The sequence below is a fragment of the Mastigoproctus giganteus genome, chromosome 1, assembly GCF_048544385.1.
Source record: "Mastigoproctus giganteus isolate SK-2022 chromosome 1, ASM4854438v1, whole genome shotgun sequence".
NCBI classification, from domain to species: Eukaryota; Metazoa; Arthropoda; class Arachnida; order Uropygi; family Thelyphonidae; genus Mastigoproctus; species Mastigoproctus giganteus.
In genome coordinates, this window is record NC_143575.1 from 259,979,180 (window position 1) to 259,997,828 (window position 18,649).

General features: G+C 36.7%; 1 protein-coding gene across 1 annotated transcript in view; it reads right to left on the reverse strand.

The window, feature by feature from the left end:
* The window catches only part of LOC150091838 (activating molecule in BECN1-regulated autophagy protein 1-like), a 191,854-nt gene that overhangs the window by 163,545 nt on the left and 9,660 nt on the right, over positions 1-18,649 (reverse strand). The window contains exon 4 of the mRNA XM_090369921.1: positions 16,919-17,091. Within this exon, the coding sequence (XP_090226047.1) occupies positions 16,919-17,091 (173 nt within the window). The remainder of the gene's footprint in view (positions 1-16,918; positions 17,092-18,649) is intronic.

Consider the following 18,649-nt stretch of genomic DNA (forward strand, 5'->3'; position numbering starts at 1 on the left):
TCAAAGAAGCAAGTATAACCATCAACATTAAATGCGTGTTGGAAAAATGTTAGTTGGATTTTGATTTTATTGGCACAAAAGCGACTAAGACTATTGGAAAAATGTAAGACCAGAGTCAGTTCATTTAGGAAATATGGTCGAACTGGCAGAAAACAGAATCGGTGTGTTAGAAGAACTTGCTAAGTCAGTATGAGGGGGAAGGAAGGTTTCGATGATATGACTACTGAGGACGATCAAGAATTACTGGTAGAAAAAGAGGCTGGCGAAGCAGATATGGTAGAAATGGCATCGGAGATAAACCAAATCAATTCAAAGGATGATGGAGCAGATGAAAATTTTGAAATTCCAAATTTTACACTAAAAAGCATAAACTTAGCTGAACAATTAGAATCTTATTTTTTGAATGCATATCCTTTGAGTGAAAGGAGCACAAAGTTCAAAATGGAACTTCAAAAATGCTTAGCTCCATACAATGAAATTTACAAGATCTATCGAGCAAAAGAAAACAAACCCAGATTACTGATTTATTTAAAGAGAGAAGATACACAAAATCTAGATATTGCAGAAAAAAAGTTCAGAAGGTGAAGATATTCTGCAACAGAGAAAATGTTCTCATTTGATTGTGGTCAGTAATGATGAAGAGGAAGAAAATTAAATGAACGTACATTATCTGACATATATGTATCACAGTTTGTAAGACTTTGGCCAGTTATTACTATTTTTAATAAAAATTAAGTTTTCAATAGTTATAAAAAGTGGTGTATTTTTTTAGCTTTTGGAATGTAATCCCCCCCCCCCCTTTTTATACTGGTTCTTAGTTCTGTATAACACTGTTTGGCACTACTCAAGATTGTATAGGAACCTAACTACCATGTTATATAAGGGTTACTTGTAGTAGTAGAGGCATGTGATGCAAGAAAGTAAGCTCATGTAGCATCAGCCAAAAAAAAAAAAAAAAAAAAAAACATTTCACACATTCATTCCCTCTAAACATTTGCACCGTTCCTCCTTTAATTTATTTAAGCTATCAACTTCCACGACAGATGGAAATTTGTTCCAATCATCAACTACCCACTGGCTACAGGCAAATTTCCGCACATCTATTCTACAACTGCTTTCCTCAATTTGAATTTATGTAATCTGAGCAAGAGGAAGAATCTCATCAGAATTCTGCCTGCTCAACCCATTCAAGCCTTTATACACCTCAATCAGATGACCTCACAGGTGCCTGGTCTCCAGACACTGCAATTTGCAGAACTTACAACTTTCTTGGTAGGATAACCCCTTCGTTACCCTCACCAATCTTGTAGTCATTCTTGGTACTTGCACAAGCAACTCTCTACATCCTTCCTAAAATGACGCCTCCAGACCCATAAGCAGTACTCAAGGTGTGGACTGATCATTGCCTTATACAAAGGGATAATCACCTCCTTTTGCCCATTCATGTACATCATTAACAACACCCCATGACTTGCTCTGGCAGCCTGTCTGCACTACTCAGAAAACTTTATATCTGACTGCACAATAACTCCCGGGTCTTTTTCATTTTCTACGACCCTAAGTGTAATACCACACAGTTGGTATGTTTCTCTGCAGTTACTTCTACCCATGTGCAGTACTTTGCATTTGTCAATGGTAAACTTCAGTTGCCACTTCTCAGACCATTTGCCCAATTTTTCTAGATCCTGTTGCAGAAGCACACTGCCAGTACTGTCATTAACAATCCTGCCAACCTTAGTATCATCTGCAAACTCGGATGTTGTGCCTGATATACCTTCATCAATATCATTGATAAATATACAAAACAAAAGGGGGCCCAACACTAAACCCTGGGAAACTCCACTAATAATATCAGTCCATGAAGAGCAGCATCCATTGATATCCTACTGCTCCAATTTGTACAGCAGTCTTCCATGCACAACGGTATCAAAAACTTTGCTGAAATCCAAGTATATAAAAATTTTTATATCATATATAAAAAATATATGATATAAAAATTATATTTTGCATCCAGTTCCTTTGTAACCACATCATAGTGTCCAATCAAATTTGTCACACAAGACTTTCCCTTAACAAATCCACACTGTGTCTGAATTATTACTGCAATCTTGTCTAGATGATCCTGCATCGCTTCCTTAACCAGTAACTCCATTATTTTCCTTGGAACAGAAGTTAGACAAACAAGTCTGTAATTACCCATGTCACTCTTTGATCCCTTTTGTGAATTGGGGACACATTTGCACATCTCTGGTTCACGGGGATGTCCTGAGTCCATGGAAGCTTTCAAATTATGGCTAAGGGTTTGCTTATTTCCTTTGCTGCTTCCTTTAATTTAACTGGATAGATCCCATCCACCCCAGGTGCCTTCCTTATGTTTAACTTCAACAATTTCTCCCCCACTTTACTCTCAGTTATTACAAAATCGTTAAGCACCCTGTTACAGCTTGATAAGCTTCTGTCCACAACCTCCCTACAGAATTTATCATGTGTGAATGTAGATGCAAAATACTCATTCAGTTTGTCAGCTATCTGAGCAGGATCATTAACAGTCTAACCACAGTTATCAAGTGGACCAATCTGATTTATCCCATTCCTTCTAGAGTTCATATAAATAAAGTCCTTGCTGTTTTTCTTAGCATCCTTTGCCAACGATTTCTCATAATCCGCCATAAGCTAGTCTGTAATCAAGTCTCCTTTGTGACTTGATTACAGACTAGCTTATATCTACAACAGGCTTCTGTGTCGCCATTTTTATTCTCTGCCACAAGTCTCATTAGTTCATCTTGAACATCCTGTTTAAGCCTAAATTTAGCTTTAACAGTATTTCTTAGTTTATATGAAAAGTCTAGTAGCTGCCAAGGTTAATTACTTGAATGCTTCCCATTTAGAATTTGCTGCTGGTAACATCATCCGTTGATCCCACTGTATAAAATTTTAAAAATCTCTGAGACCACTGTAGTCATCTTTATGAAAACAAACACCTCTCCCTTTACCCCTGATGGTAGTAATATCTTCAAGTAAATCCCACATCAGTACACTGTGATCACTGCCACCCAGTGGTTCCTTTATCTGCAAATTCTTAATGCATGAATAATCACTGCTGACAACCCAATCAAGGGTATTACTCTCTCTAGTTGCCTCTCGAACATGCTGCTGCAGAAAACAATCATCCAATAAATCCACAAAAGTCTTGTTAGTGTGTGAGTGATCAACGAACAAGTTCCAGTCAATATCTGGGAAGTTAAAATCCTCCATTATTTCTCGCACACTATTTCTCTGTACGATTGTTCGTTGTACTCGTTAGACCTATAACACACTCTTCTCTTACTCTCATTTTCGCTTTCCCAGTGCTGATGTCACACCAAACTGACTCAACATTGCATTGTCCATCTATGTCAACTGCATGCACTTGCTTAGATTTTATTTGTTTCTTAACTAATTGCATAACTCCACCTCCCTTCCTATCCTGTCTATCCTTTCTGTACAGATTATATATAGTAGGGGTGGCCAACGTAATTTGCCATGCGATCTACTTTTTTTCTTTCAAAATGTGCTGTGATCTACCATCTCAAGAATTTCATTGCACGTGGTTAAAAAAGTTAATAAACACATATTTAAAAATGTTGTTTATAAATTTTAAAATTAAAAACAATTCAGAATTCTTATTTTAAATTCATACATATTTAAATTTTTAATTTATGTGAAGTTTGTGTCTTCATATCATCTGCCAAGCTTTTAAAATTGGGGATATGTGATAAAGCCAACCATAAAGAATCTTCTGTATGGAAGTCCGTAAGAGTAGAGCGATTCTTCATCTTTGTTTATTTCAAATATGAAAAGGCTGATTCACATAGATACGTGGAACCAAAGCATGAATTTAAAAGTTCGTTGTATTTTTTTACATTTGGGTAGTTTTCTTAGCAAACATATTTCCAGAAGCCTTTTTCTGATGAGCTGGCTTTTAGGAAGATATCATTTCGCAATATAATAATATCATTTTCAAGTAATATTTTCTCCATGTGAAAAATCTCAGCGATTTTTTCTGCAATTTGTTTCTTATATATGTCGACATTAAATTGATAAGAAATATATTGAACAATGTCTTCAATTGTTTTAAAATCACTGAATCTGGTTTCAAAATCATCCACAATTTCTCAATTTCAGAATCATATTTTTCACTATTAAATTCAAAAACAGGATATTTTTGCAAATGATCTTGCACATTTGCAAACTGATCAAATTTTTTTTCTTTGAGATCCTTAGCCATTGCCAAAAATTGATATTTATAGGCAGAAATACTACTAATCTTGTCACAGACATTTTTATTTTTTCCTTGTAATTGCAAATTCAGATCACTTAATTTACTGGTAAAATCTGCCAAGAAAGCCAGATCACACAACCATTCCATATCTTCTAGTTGCTAATAATCATCTCCCCCTTTAATCAACAACTTTTTTAATTTCATTCAGCAAATTTCAAAATCTCTGTAGAAACTTACTGACTCAGCCATCTCACATCTGTGTGTAATCTCAGATCTGGTTCATTTTCATCGACTTGCATTTTGAAAATCTCCTTTGAAGAGACTGTCCTCTGATGGAATTCACGATTTTGAAAACTATGTCCATAACACTTTTAGTGGCTAACACTTGTTGGTGGATGACACAGTGGTAACTCAAAAAATCTCGGAATTCATAATCCTTTTGGCACAATGCGATGAATCCATTAAGATGGCCCATCACTGCTTTAGCTCCATCTATTTCAACTTGTTGACTGTTGTTATTGATACAAGCTTAAATAGCAGTAATTTAATTTTTTCAATAAAATTTTTGAAATTTTTAAATATATCAAGGCCTCTAGTACTTTTAACAAAACCATAATGAAACCCAGCAGTTTTCTTTAGTGGCAGAATCATTGAAAACCATACAATAAAAACGAGCAATTGAGCTGTATCACTGACATCTGTAGATTCACCCAGTTGTAAAGAAAATTCATCCAGTTGTTTGGTTTGAGGACGAGGGTAGCCTGTGCGGACGTAGCTTATTGCCGCTCCTGGAACAGAGAAGTTTTTTCTGATTTATTTTCTGTTTTATTAGCTTAAATTGGCATATTAACTTATTTTCTAGAGTAGCTTTATATCCCTAGTTACGATACTTAGTTTAAAGTTTAACTTAGATAGAGATTTTGTAGGTATTACTTAGTATCGGTAAGGGTATCAAATCCACATGTTACAAGTTGCAGCTCCGTTGAACGAGAGGTTTTTTTTTTTTAACCATATTTAGCCGATTTATTAACCAATTGTTATATCAAATTATTTTCTGTAAGTAGCTAGTCAGGACCCTTAGTTTATTCTGAATTGACACAGCAAGATTTGGAAGTTAATCGATACTTAAGTGTCCGAAGATTTACTGTTCGCAAATTGCCGCCATTGTTAAGCAATACAAAATATCTCGAACTAGATAGCGTAAGCTTAGCATAGTACATAATATAATATTGTCAATTAATCAGTAAATCTATTAATCTTGTTGAACTTTATTGTCAATTAAATTGTACTTTTAACTATATACATATAACAACTTAGATTACGTAACATAAATAATTAGCAAAAATAAAAAATTAATACTTAACTTGATACGGAAGTTATATAAAGGGATTTCGTAGATAACACTCTACGAAACTGAAACATAAATATAGCGTTATAACTGTGTTGGGATACAAGTTTAGGGTTTTAATTTTGTATTGAAATTGAAATTTTTATAGAAATTAAATCGAAATCATAACTCAGACCAGAGCAGCAAAGCAAAAGGCTCAAGCTAATGGGAGTGCTGTGGCTCAGGGGAGAACTGAGGGGGGGCAGTTGCCCTCTGAATCACAGCCTTTTAAAATGCACTATTTGCTTGATGTTTGTGGAGCAGTCAGGTATGGGATATGATACTGCCATGGAGGATGTCTTTGTATGTGCGCGTTGCAAGGAGTGTAAGGAAATCAGGCGACAACTCAGCGTTGTTATGGGCCTATATGAGAGCTTAAAGGACAGGGTGGATGCCCTCGAAGGATTAAAAGTGAGGGGCCCATCAAGCTCTCAGCTGCCCACACCAACGCCAGAGCTTGCACTTGGGTATCACGCAACACAGCGGCAATCCCCAAGGCAGAATGCGCTGGTCCCAAAGGAACTAGTAGTTGTTGGTGACTCTATTGTCAGTGAAACAGGAAACATGTTTTGTAAAAAGGATAGGTGGAACAGGACCAGGGTATGTCTGCCAGGAGCAAAGGTTGATGACGTTGTAGAGCGGATATCATCTTTTAAGGGCACAAAAGGTGATATAGTTGTACACGATAGCACTAATGATAATAAGAGTAGGAGACCGGCAGAATTATTTAACAAGTACAGGTCACTGTTGAAAAAAAAGCCGTGAATTAGGGTTGAATTTGAAAGTGTCTGCAATTCTGCCCAGACATGATAGGAGGGAGTATATGATGAGAGCCCTGTCAATCAATTCGGCCCTGGAAACATTGTGCAAGGCTCAAGGGGTAGAATTTTTTTCAGCCTGGTCTGTACTTGTTAACAGGAGAGACTGCTTCTACAGGGATGGGATATACTTAAATAGAAAGGGTGCAAGAATATTTGCTGGTGCTATCGAGGCAGTGTTAGGTGGGGGCGGAAAACTGCTAGATTGGGGGGATACAAGGACTAATAGATTAACAGTAGCCACTGGCAGAGGTGAAAGTGATTCTTGCACTGCTTCTATTCGAATGAGCAGCAGTTTGGAAAATAAGATGCAGGATATTTCAGAGACTGCTGGGAGTCATTGGGGTACAAGTAAACACATGGGTTGTGTTAGGGTAGCTAAGAAAAAGAACAGGTGCATGTATACTTGCGTGTACACCAATGCTACGAGTTTGGTATATAAATTTGATGAATTTGAGGTATTGCTCAAAGCATCAAAGGCGGATATTGCTGGGATATCAGAGACGTGGTGTCACACTGATATAAGTATTGCAGAACTGGAATTTGGGGAGTACAACATCTACAGAAAGGATAGACAGGATAGGAAGGGAGGAGGGGTTATGCTATTAGTTAAGAAACACATAAAATCCAAGAAAGTGAAGCCAGTCGACATTGCTGGACAGTGCAGTGTCGAGTCAGTTTGGTGTGACATAAGCATTGAGAGATCAAAATTGAGAGTAGGAGTGTGCTATAGGCCTAATGACTCTGATGAGTATAATAAGAAACTGTACAGGGAAATAGAGTGGGCCAGTAAATCAGAGAGTCTTATAATGGGGGATTTTAATTTCCCAGATATTGACTGGAATTTGTGGGTTGGTCACTAACACACTAGCAAGGCCTTTGGGGATTTACTGGATGATTGTTTTCTAAATCAGCATGTTCGGGAGGCAATTAGAGGGAGCAATACTCTTGATTTGATTATCAGTAGCGATTCTTCATGCATTAAGAATCTGCAGATACAGGAACCACTAGGTGGCAGTGATCACAGTGTGCTGAAGTGGTATTTACTCAAGGAGGTATCTACCGTCAGGGGTAAAGGGAAGGGTTATTGCTTTTGTAAAGGTGACTACGATGGTCTGAGACAGTATTTAAATTCTATACAATGGGACCAACTGATGATGTTACCAACAGCAAACTCAAAATGGGAAGCATTCAAAGAACTTATCTTGGAAGCTACTGGGCTTTACATACCAACTAAGAAATATTGTTCAAGGTTCAGGCCTAAGTGGATGTCAGATGAACTAATGAGACATATGGCAGAGAAGAAAAATGAATGGGATACATATAAATTAACATGTGACACAGAAGCCTATGATAGATATAAGTTGATCTGTAACCAAGTTACAAAGGAGGTTAGGCAGGCGAAGGCAGATTGCGAGAAATCTTTGGCAAGGGATGCAAAGAAAATCAGCAATGAGTTCTTTACTTATGTAAACTCTAGAAGGAAGGGGATGAATCAGATTGGTCCACTTGATATCGATGGTTCAACTGTTGATGATCCTGCTCAAGTAGCTAAGAAACTAAAACAGTATTTTGCATCTACATTCACACATGAGGAGTTATTCAGAAAGGGGAATCCCATAGTTGAAGTAAACACTGGCAGTGAGCTAGATAATCTTGTAATAATTGAGAGTAAAGTGGAGGAGAAATTGTTGAAGATAAATACAAGAAACGTATCTGGGGTGGATGGGATCTATCCAGTTATATTAAAGGAGGCAGCAAAAGAAGTAAGCAATCCATTAGCTAATTATGAGAGCTTCCTTGGACTCAGGGGAGGTACCCACAGACTGGACATGTGCAAATGTAATCCCAATTCACAAAGGAGATCAAAGGCTGACACAAGTAATTATAGACCTGTGAGTTTAACTTCTGTCCCAGGAAAATTAATGGAAGCACTGGTTAAAGAAGCACTGCAGGATCATCTTGACAAGAATTCAGTTATAGCTCAGACACAGCATGGTTTTGTTAAGGGACGGTCTTGCCTGAACAATTTGATTGGATACTATGATGCAGTCACAAAAGAATTGGATGCAGGGAATAACTTTGATATTATATATTTGGATCTTAGAAAGGCTTTTGATACTGTTGCACATGGAAGACTGCTGCACAAATTGGAGCAGTGTGGCATTGGTGGCAAATTGTTGCTATGGATAAAGGGATGGTTGAGTGGCAGAAGACAGAGAGTGATAATTAATGGACACTGCTCATCGTGGACTAATGTTATTAGTGGAGTCCCTCAGGGTTCAGTGTTGGGTCCATTGTTGTTTTCTGTATTTATAAATAATATTGATGATGGTATATCAAGCTTAATGTCCAAGTTTGCAGATGATACAAAGGTTGGCAGGGTTGTTAAGGATGCTACTGACGCTGCAACAGGATCTGGAAAGGTTTGGCAGATGGGCTGAGAGGTGGGAAATGAAGTTTAACATTGACAAATGTAAAGTACAGTAATACCCCGACTTACGCTACCCCGACTTACGCGAACTCGGAGTTACGCGGTTCTTGATTTTTTCGTTTTGCAACGCTGCCGCCCACTATCTTCAAGGTCGTTTTTCATATGTTATCGATATACGGCGCGACGGCGGAGAATGAGAGCGAAAGATGAACAAAATTCAACTTTGCTGCTTTTATGTTTTTTATATCAGTGAAGGGGAAACACATTTCACCATAATAACGTAAAAACCAACACAATTCCAGCTAGCGGTATAATCGCAAATGCAATTAGATCGAGTTTACTACCAGTTTATAACAGATTTCACTAGCAGAAACGCAACTGGATTTTTATTGTTTTATGGTAGTAACCCCTAGAAATGTGAGGTGTTAATAGTGTATCTCTGCCTTTATGGTGTTGTTTATTCAGTTGCTACATGCGCGCAGCTTTGTTTATGCGTATCAAGCGTGCCTCCTCGTTTTGTAATTGCGCTTTATTCCCTAAAAATTAGTAAAATACTTAATTAAAAGGTGTGAAAAGGAAGCGTCCTGGTGAAGACACTGCAGATTCAGAGAGAAAAATAAAAGCAATTATCGATAAACAGAGGCGGACTGGCTCAAAAATTCTTACCCAGGAAAATTTATAGTGGCCTCACACTATGGTTTATGGCCAAAATCACACTGGCCCACCGGGGTTTCCCCGGTAAGGCTTATGGCCAGTCCGCCTCTGTCGATAGAGAAAAAATATGAAATTGTGAAACGCTTTGAGCGAAATGAAAGACCATGTGATATTGCACGTGCTACAGGCTTAAATGAGGCAACGGCGAAAAGCACATGACAATTGCAAACTTGACATGTTGAAAATTGAAAAGGGCTCAATTGTGAAGGGCTTAAAAATTTTAGAAAACATAGACTCCAACGAAGAACGCGTTATAGCTACAAAGCAAGGAATAAAAAAATTATTAGCTTGCTACGAAGAAATTCTGCGTGAAAAAAAGAAGGCGCTGTGTCGTCAGACGAATTTGTTAGATTTTATGAAGCCATCGACATCGAAATAACTTTTTTACGTAAGTCATTTGTTTTTTTTAATACATATTTTGTATTAATATGTATAAAGAACTGCAATTTTATTAATATTTTTCTTCTAAACTAGTGTTTTTGTTAGTCCTTGGTCCCAATTAAGCAAAATTTATATGTATTTATATGCAAAGTTGTACCCTGACTTACGCGAATTCGACTTACGCGATTTTTGTCGGACCCACCTATCGCGTAACTTCGGGGTATTACTGTACTACATATGGGAAACAGCAACCCCAGAGCAACGTATCAACTGTGGTACTACACTGACAGTGGTAGAGAATGAAAAGGACCTGGGGTAATTGTGCAGGCAGATATGAAGTTCTCTGAGCAGTGCAGACGGGCCGCAAGAGTAGCTCATGGTGCCTTATCAATGATATACAGGAATTTTTCTAGCAGGGATAAGGAGGTGATTATTCCCTTGTATAAGGCAATGGTTAGGCCACACGTGACCATTGCCATACAGGTCTGGTGGCCTCATTTCAAGAAGGATGTAGAGCTGCTGGAACGAGTACAGAGAAGGTTTGTTGTTTGTTATTTGGTTTTTAGGAGCATTAGCAACTAAGGCCATATTGCTCCAGGATATGCGGTGGTCATTCCTTGACCTTTCCGCATACTCCGTATTTGGTGGTGACGGGCTCGAACCCCGGTCTAATCAAGAAGCATGTGCTACGCACTGCAGCTCCTTCCCACCTGGCTACGGAGGCGCCTTACAGAGAAGGGCGACAAGGTTAGTGAACGGAACGAAGGGTTGCTCTTACGAAGAAAGGCTTAAATTTTGCAAATTACAGTGTCTGGAGACTAGGCACCGGCGAGGTGATCTGATAGAGGTGTACAAAGCTTTGAATGGTTTGAGCATGCTCAATGCTGATGGGATACTGCCTCTTGCTCAGAATAATCACCCGAGAGGGCATAAATTCAAATTGAGGAAAGACAGATGTAGGATAGATGTGCGGAAATTTGCCTTTAGCCAGCAGGTAGTTGGTTGGTGGAACAGACTTCCATCCCTTGTTGTGGAAGTTGATAGCCTAAATAAATTTAAGTCTCAGCTGGACAGGTATTTCAAAGGAACGGAGGGTGACGTGGAAGGGGTTTTTTTTTTTGTTTTTTTTTTGGCTGATGCTGTATAAGCTTGCTTTCTTGCACCATATGCCTCTACTAATGCTAATGTTAAAAAGAACACACAATTAGCAATTTGAGCACAGCTGTTCACTCACATTTTCACTCTTTTTTTTCAATGTGTCATATCACAGTATTTCGAGATAACCGTAGATCTTGAAGAGCACTTTTAATTTCATTTTTGTTCTTAAAATGTTCAAAAAGAGAATCTGTTATTTCTAAAAATGCATCTTTGATGAACCATCAGGAAATGGTTTGCATTTTTTCTGAAAGATGACTCACTTTAAATGATGCTACAGTTACTGCTTTAGATTGCAAATTAGGTGTCATGAAAAAATTTTGTTGTGCAAATAATCTGGATTTAAGTTTTTTTAATTTATTTTTCCTAAGGTCACTATTAGGCGGAAAATCCGATTGGGATTTACCATGGAGTGCATTGAAGTGCCTTTCTAAATTTCCTTTTTTCGGTATAGCCACAGAAGCATTGCAAATCAAGCAACAACATTTTTCTTTTACCATTACAGAAAAGTATTCTAGTTCCCACTCTTGATGAAAATTATATGTTTTACTCTTTTTCAAATTAAAGGGTATTAAATTAACGTATAAGTACTGTCCAGTTATTAATATTAAGTAAGCTAAATAAGAATTCGACACACACACTATGCTCTCCACAACGTAACTGCGTGAATTTGCACTAGACAAGCCAGGTGGCTGTGTGGCAACAAGAGTAGTCACGTGATTCAATAGATTTGTAATAAGTATGCGAGGGAGCACATAATAATAATATTTAGATTTTGACTAATCTTTTTTTTTTATATATATTTAAAATTCGTTGTGATTGACCGAAATTAAAACCACAATTGACTGGTAGATCACGATCGACTTGTTGATTTACTAATACTATATAGTATATATAATGCTAATGATATATACAAGTAGTTCCCAACTTTACGAGTTAATTTGTTCCTAGCGTGCACTCTTAAAGCGGGAATTTATTTCCCATATACATAATATTAAAAATAGGGGTTACGTTCTCAACAATGAATTTAGTTAGCTAATTGGTTTGTTTAAACAATGATTGATTTATCCAAAGAAATGAAAATGTAGCCTGTAAAATCAAGCAAATTACAATAATAAAAAAATTATTTATGACTTACAAATGTTAAAGAATGTTTATTCTTCATCATCATTCTTCAACTAAATGCACACTCATTGATCACTCATTATTGGCTTGGCACTCATTGGTTTGTTGCACAAGGAGTCGTCTTCTTTAGAAAAGCTTAAAGAGAGGTTTGTTGCACAAGGAGTCGTCGTCTTCTTTAGAAAAGCTTCAAGAGAGGTTTGTTTCCAAGATAATCTTCTCTTTTCTTTATAAATTTCAATAGCATGCATAAGCACTTTTTTACGGAATGCACAAATTGTAACTAACACAATTTGTGCGGAGTAACAAGTTTACGAAGCTAAAAAAAAAAAAAGAAAGAAATGAAGAGAAGAGAAGAGAAGATTCTGAAAATTTATGTTTTTCATATGATTGAAGATTTCAGTGAAGTGGAACTCATTTCACAGTAATACCGTAACATAAAAAAACCACCCAATTCCAGCTATCAGTATTTTTGCAAATGCAATAACATGGAGTTTACTACCTGTTTATAACTGATTGCACTAACAGAAAAGCCTAATAAATCGGAAAGTGCAAATTGTTTTGTTTTTTGGTAGTGATCTCCAGAAATGTTTTAGAAAAATATCACAAAGGCATTCAAAATTGATTCTTATAACAGAACATATGGTAACAATGAAAGTGTAGTGCATTTTAATAATTTGAATTGGTAACTAATACAATTTACACTATAAAAACGACCTTTTAGAGAGTTATATAGCAAAAATTTCAACCTTCAAGGTCATGGAACAAATTACCAAAAAACAATGAGTTATTGGGTTAAGATTACGATATTTTAATGATAAGATGGTGTAGTAGTAGTAGCAGTGGCATTTGATGCAAGAAATGCAAGTGTATGAGCTCATGCAGCATCAGCCAAAAAAAAAAAAAAAAAAAAAAAATCACGCCATTCCCTCCAAATGCCTGTCCAGTTCCTCATTAAATTTATTCAACCTATCAACTTCCACAACGACAGATGGAAGTTTGTTCCAGCAATTAACCACCCGCTGGCTAAAGGGATCCTTCCACTTGTTCGTAATCTGAACAAGTGGAAGGATCCCATCAGAATTCAGCGTGCTCAACCCATTCAAGGCCTTATATACTTCAATCAGATCACCGCGCAGGTGCCTAGTCTCCAGCCACTGCAATTTGCAGAACTTAAACCTCACTTGGTAAGAGGATCCCTTCATTCCCCTCACCAATCTTGTTGCCCTTCTCTGTACACGCTCAAGTAAATCTACATCCTTCCTAAAATGAGGCCTCCAGACCTGTATGCAGTACTCAAGGCATGGCCTGACTATTGCCTTATACAGAGGGACAATCACCTCCTTTTCCCTGCTAGCAAAATTCCTATATATCATTGACAAAACCCCATGACCTGCCCTGGCAGCCTGTCTGCATTGCTCAGAAAACTTCATATCTGACTGCACAATTACTCCCAGGTATTTTTCATTTTCTACCACCTTAAGTGTAGTACCACACAGTTGGTACATTTCTCTGGGGTTACTTCTACCCATATGCAGTACTTTGCATTTGTCAAGGTTAAACTTCAGTTGCCACTTCTAAGCCCATCTGCCCAAATTATCTAGATCCTGTTGAAGTAGCACACTGCCATTACTGTCATTAACAACCCTGCCAACCTTTGTATCATCTGCAAACTTCGACATTAAGCCTGATATACCTTCATCAATATCATTGATAAATATACAAAACAACAGTAGACCTAACACCGAACCCTGTGGGACTCCACTAATAACATTAGTCCAAGAAGAGCAGCACCCATTGATTACCACCCTCTGTCTTCTCCCACTTAACCATCCTTTTATCCATTGTAGCAACTTACCCTTAATACCATTCTGCTCCAATTTGTACAATAGTCTTCCATGCGCAACAGTGTCAAAAGCTTTCCTGAAATCCAAATATATGATATCAAAATTATTTTTTGCATCCAGTTCCTTTGTAACTACATCATAATATCCTATCAAATTTGTCAGACAAGACTTTCCCTTAACAAACCCATGCTGTCTGAATTATTGCTGCAGTCTTGTCTAGATGATCCTGCAATGCATCTTTAACCAGTGACTCCATTATTTTACCCAGAACAGAAGTTAAACTAGCTGGTCTGTAATTACTCGTGTCACCCTTCGATCCCCCTTTGTGAATTGGGGATACATTTGCACATCTCCACTCCGTGGGAACCTCCCGAGTCCAAGGACACTCTCATAATTATGGCTAAGGGTTTGCTTAGTTGCTTTGCCGCCTCCTTTAATATAACTGGATAGATCCCATCCACCCCAGGTGCTTTTCTTATGTTTAACTTCAACAATTTCTCCTCCACTTTACTCTCAGTTATTACAAAATCATTAAGTATACTGCTACAATTTGATAACCTTCTGCCATTTTCAAACCTTAATAATTCCTCATGTGTGAATGTAGATGCAAAATACTCATTCAGTTTGTTTGCTATCTGAGCAGGATCATCAACGTTTGAACCATCGATGTCAAGTGGACCAATCAGATTCATCCCCTTCCTTTTAGAGTTTATATAAGTAAAGAAATCCTTGCTGTTTTTCTTAGCATCTTTTGCCAAGGATTTCTCATAATCTGCCTTCGCCTGCCTAACCTCCTTTGTCACCTGATTACAGACTAGCTTATATCTGCCATAGGCTTCTTAATACACGAATGATCACTGCTGATAACCAGATCAAGAGTATTACTTTCTCTGGTTGCCTCTCGCGCATGGTTTTAAATAAGCTATTTATGAATGTTTAACATTCACTGTTTGCAATTAGTGTTCATATTTTCGATTTTGTTGATACTTGATACTTTGGGGGTTGATACTTGATACTTTAATATAACTGGATAGATACCATCCACCCTGGGTGCCTTTCCTATGTTTAACTTCAAAAATTGCTTGTTCACTTGGCTCTCATTTATTACAAAATCATTAACCTCCCCGTTACAGTTTAATAAGCTTCTGTTCTCCACTTCCCTACAGAATTCCTCATGTGTGAATGTAGATGAAAAATACTCATTCTGTTTGTCAGCTATCTGAGCAGGATCATCAACAGTCGAACCATCGATATCAAGTGGACCAATCTGATTCATCCCCTTCCTTCTAGAGTTTATATAAGTAAAGAAGCCTTTGCTGTTTTTCTTTGCATCCTTTACCAAGGATTTCTCATAATCTGCCTTTGCTTGCCTAGCCTCTTTTGCGACTTGATTACAGACTAGCTTATATCTATCATAGGCTTCTGTGTAGCCTGATAATTTATATGCATCCCATGCATTTTTCTTCTGTCACAAGTCTCATTAGTTATCTGACATCCATCCAGCTTGAACAGTATTTCTTAGTTGATATGAAAAGCCTAGTAGCTTCCAAAATTAATTCCTTGAATGCTTCCCATTTAGAAATTGTTGTTGGTAACATCACCAGTTGGTGTCACACATATATACAGTAATACCCCCACATCTGCGGGGGATACGTTCCAAGACCTACCGTGGATGGCTGAAACCGCAGATATAAGTGAACACCTGCTGACCTCATATATAACGTGATTTTCTTGAACATACATATGTATGATAAAGTTTAATTGATAAATTAAACACACAGTAAAACATCAAATTAAATACGGTAATAATGAAGTACAGCAGACTCTCAATTTAACGGGATTGCATTAACCGGGAAGCGGATTAACCGGAACTTTCAAGAATTCAATTTTAAAAAAAAAAAAAAAAAACAACCAGAAATCATAAAATTCAAGTAATAACTAGAACAGGTATAAACAGATATTTTGCAAGTGGTAAATAAGCAAGAAGAACTAGCATTATAAGATGTCATCGGGTGATTAGGGTACCTATTATCTTGCAACCCATTCAACCTGCTGTCTTCACACCTACGGCTCAAAACAAACAAAAAAAAAAAAAAAAGAGAGAGAGAGAGACCAAATGTTTAGTTTGATTTAGTGTGTCGCGTTGATTGTTGTGTTCCGTCGCACTGCAAAAGGACAAATTTTGTTTCGTTATTTTGTATCAGGGATTTTTTTTTTTTTATAGTAACTATTTTTATATTTTTTAGAAATCTCAAAAATGATGGGCAAACACAAGAGTTGTGCTTTCAAATTAAACAAAAAACGGTGTTTAAAAAAGTTTGAAAATGGTGCATCCGTTAAATCTCTAAAGAACCATTATAATGTTGGTGACCAAACCATATGCGACATTGTAAAAAATAAAGGGAAGCATCGTATTGGACACATGAGTAGTACATGTTAAGTTTTTTTTCCATGGTTAACCATGGGTAACTGAATAAACAGATACAGGGGCACATATAAATTGAAAAATTAACTAATTATGATAAAAGTAAAATTAATATCGCAAATATCATCGTTCCAATTCCTGTTTGGTACCTCTACGGATGTTCTGTTCCTCCCAATCTATCCTATGTATCTATTATGGTCGTTGGGATCCTTCTGCCAATATATATAGTGTCCCTAGTCCATAATCCACATCACTTCATTCTTGGCATAGTAAATTTTACTATTCTAATTAATTAGAATAGTAAAATTTAAAATAGCAGATAACTGAAAATAACTTTCAAAAATATGATATTCCTGAATACTTTTTATACTTACCTTACTTTTTCCTTTTCTGAGTTGGTTTTACATGTAGCAAATGGAGATGGCCGACTCCAGTCCCAGAAATGTATCTGATTGAATGTAGCAATAACCAAAACTTTATCCATTGGATGAAAGGCAAGGGATGTTATAACTGTATTCTGATCTGCTACCCAAACTTCACTTCCACCCTGAATATGGGAAAGGGAGGAAAGAGAGAGAAGAAAATATAAATGGTAAATTAAAAAGGTTTCAAAATTGTTATTTTATCAAAGTGAAATGACCAATTTTTTAGCAGAAAAATGTGATATTCAACTAAAAATAACTTAGTGTTCAATAGTTCTAAAGGTGGAATATATACATACACAAGTTTAGACTGTAACAAATCCACTGTTACCACTCACTACAATATGTGAAATATCAGTGACAACAGTAAGTTTAGTAGTGAAATGTATTATAATTTAACTTTGACAAAACTAACATGGTCAAAAATTAAGACATAAATTAGTCATTGAATTCAAACAGTCACCTAAGTACAAAGCCTCAAGCATCTATTCCAGACATTTTTGACAATTATGTTTGGATTTCTGCAGTGCAGGAAAAGGAACTAAGAACAGCAAAGTGCGAAAGACATTTTCACTACTGCTGAAGAAGTCCAAACTAATTCAGAAGAAACATCAAGAGCATGTATTTGATATACTTTGGGTCTTTTGCACTTTGTGACTAATTTTATAATTGGTTGTTACTTCACACTGGATTTGTCAAATTTAAACTGCAGCACATTAAATGTTTCACTGCTGAATTTACACATAATCATGTCTCTTTAATTTATATATCATTTTAATTTACATCATTACATATCCTGAGAGAACTAAACTGTCTTCAGGACTAATATCTGCAATGTGTTGCTATGGCCAAGTTACATTATAAGCTTAGGATATACATATTTTACAGTATCAGCTCTGTCAATTTCAGTGTGAAAACCAACCAAAAGCTATTATAAGAGAAAACAGAATTAATTTACAGTGGTCCTTGGTTAGGGAACTGACAAGTGCAGAAGGGAATTTGAAATATATAACAAAATAAATTATCTGAAGTCATGTTTTGCATTTTAACAATTCCTCAGAGCAATGCTGTGTGTGAGAGGTTATTCAAGCCTGGATACATATATATATATATATATATATATATATAAAAAAAAGCACTTCAGATCTCTTTCTAGTGAAACTTTGGAAAATACTCTTGACAGGAAAGTCTAGATACAGCATGCCCATTTTTATAAACAAAATTGATTCAACATTTCTGAAGAAGACAAAATCTTCACAATCTTTCTATTATAATCAGTTAGCATCCAATTATAGAAAATCTAAACAGAGATCCATAGGCTCTAAGCAGAAAATCCTACATATGCTAATATTTAAAAGAATACCTGTACTGGCAAAAAGTCCTGTGGCAGTATCTTAATATAAAATTAATATGTATTCAGTGATATTTAAGGTCAAAAGTATGAATTTATATGGGAAGAAGAAAAAAAAAAAAAAAAAAAAAGGCCTACTTCACAGTTTGAGTCAGAGTTGTTGTTATTTGGTTTTTAGGAGCATTAGCAACTAAGGCCATATTGCTCTGGGATATGCGGTGGTCATTCCCTGACCTTTCCGCATCCTCCGTATTTGGTGGTCACGGGCTCAAACCCCGGTCTAATCAAGAAGCGTGTGCTACACACTGCTGCTCCTTCCCACCTGGCTACGG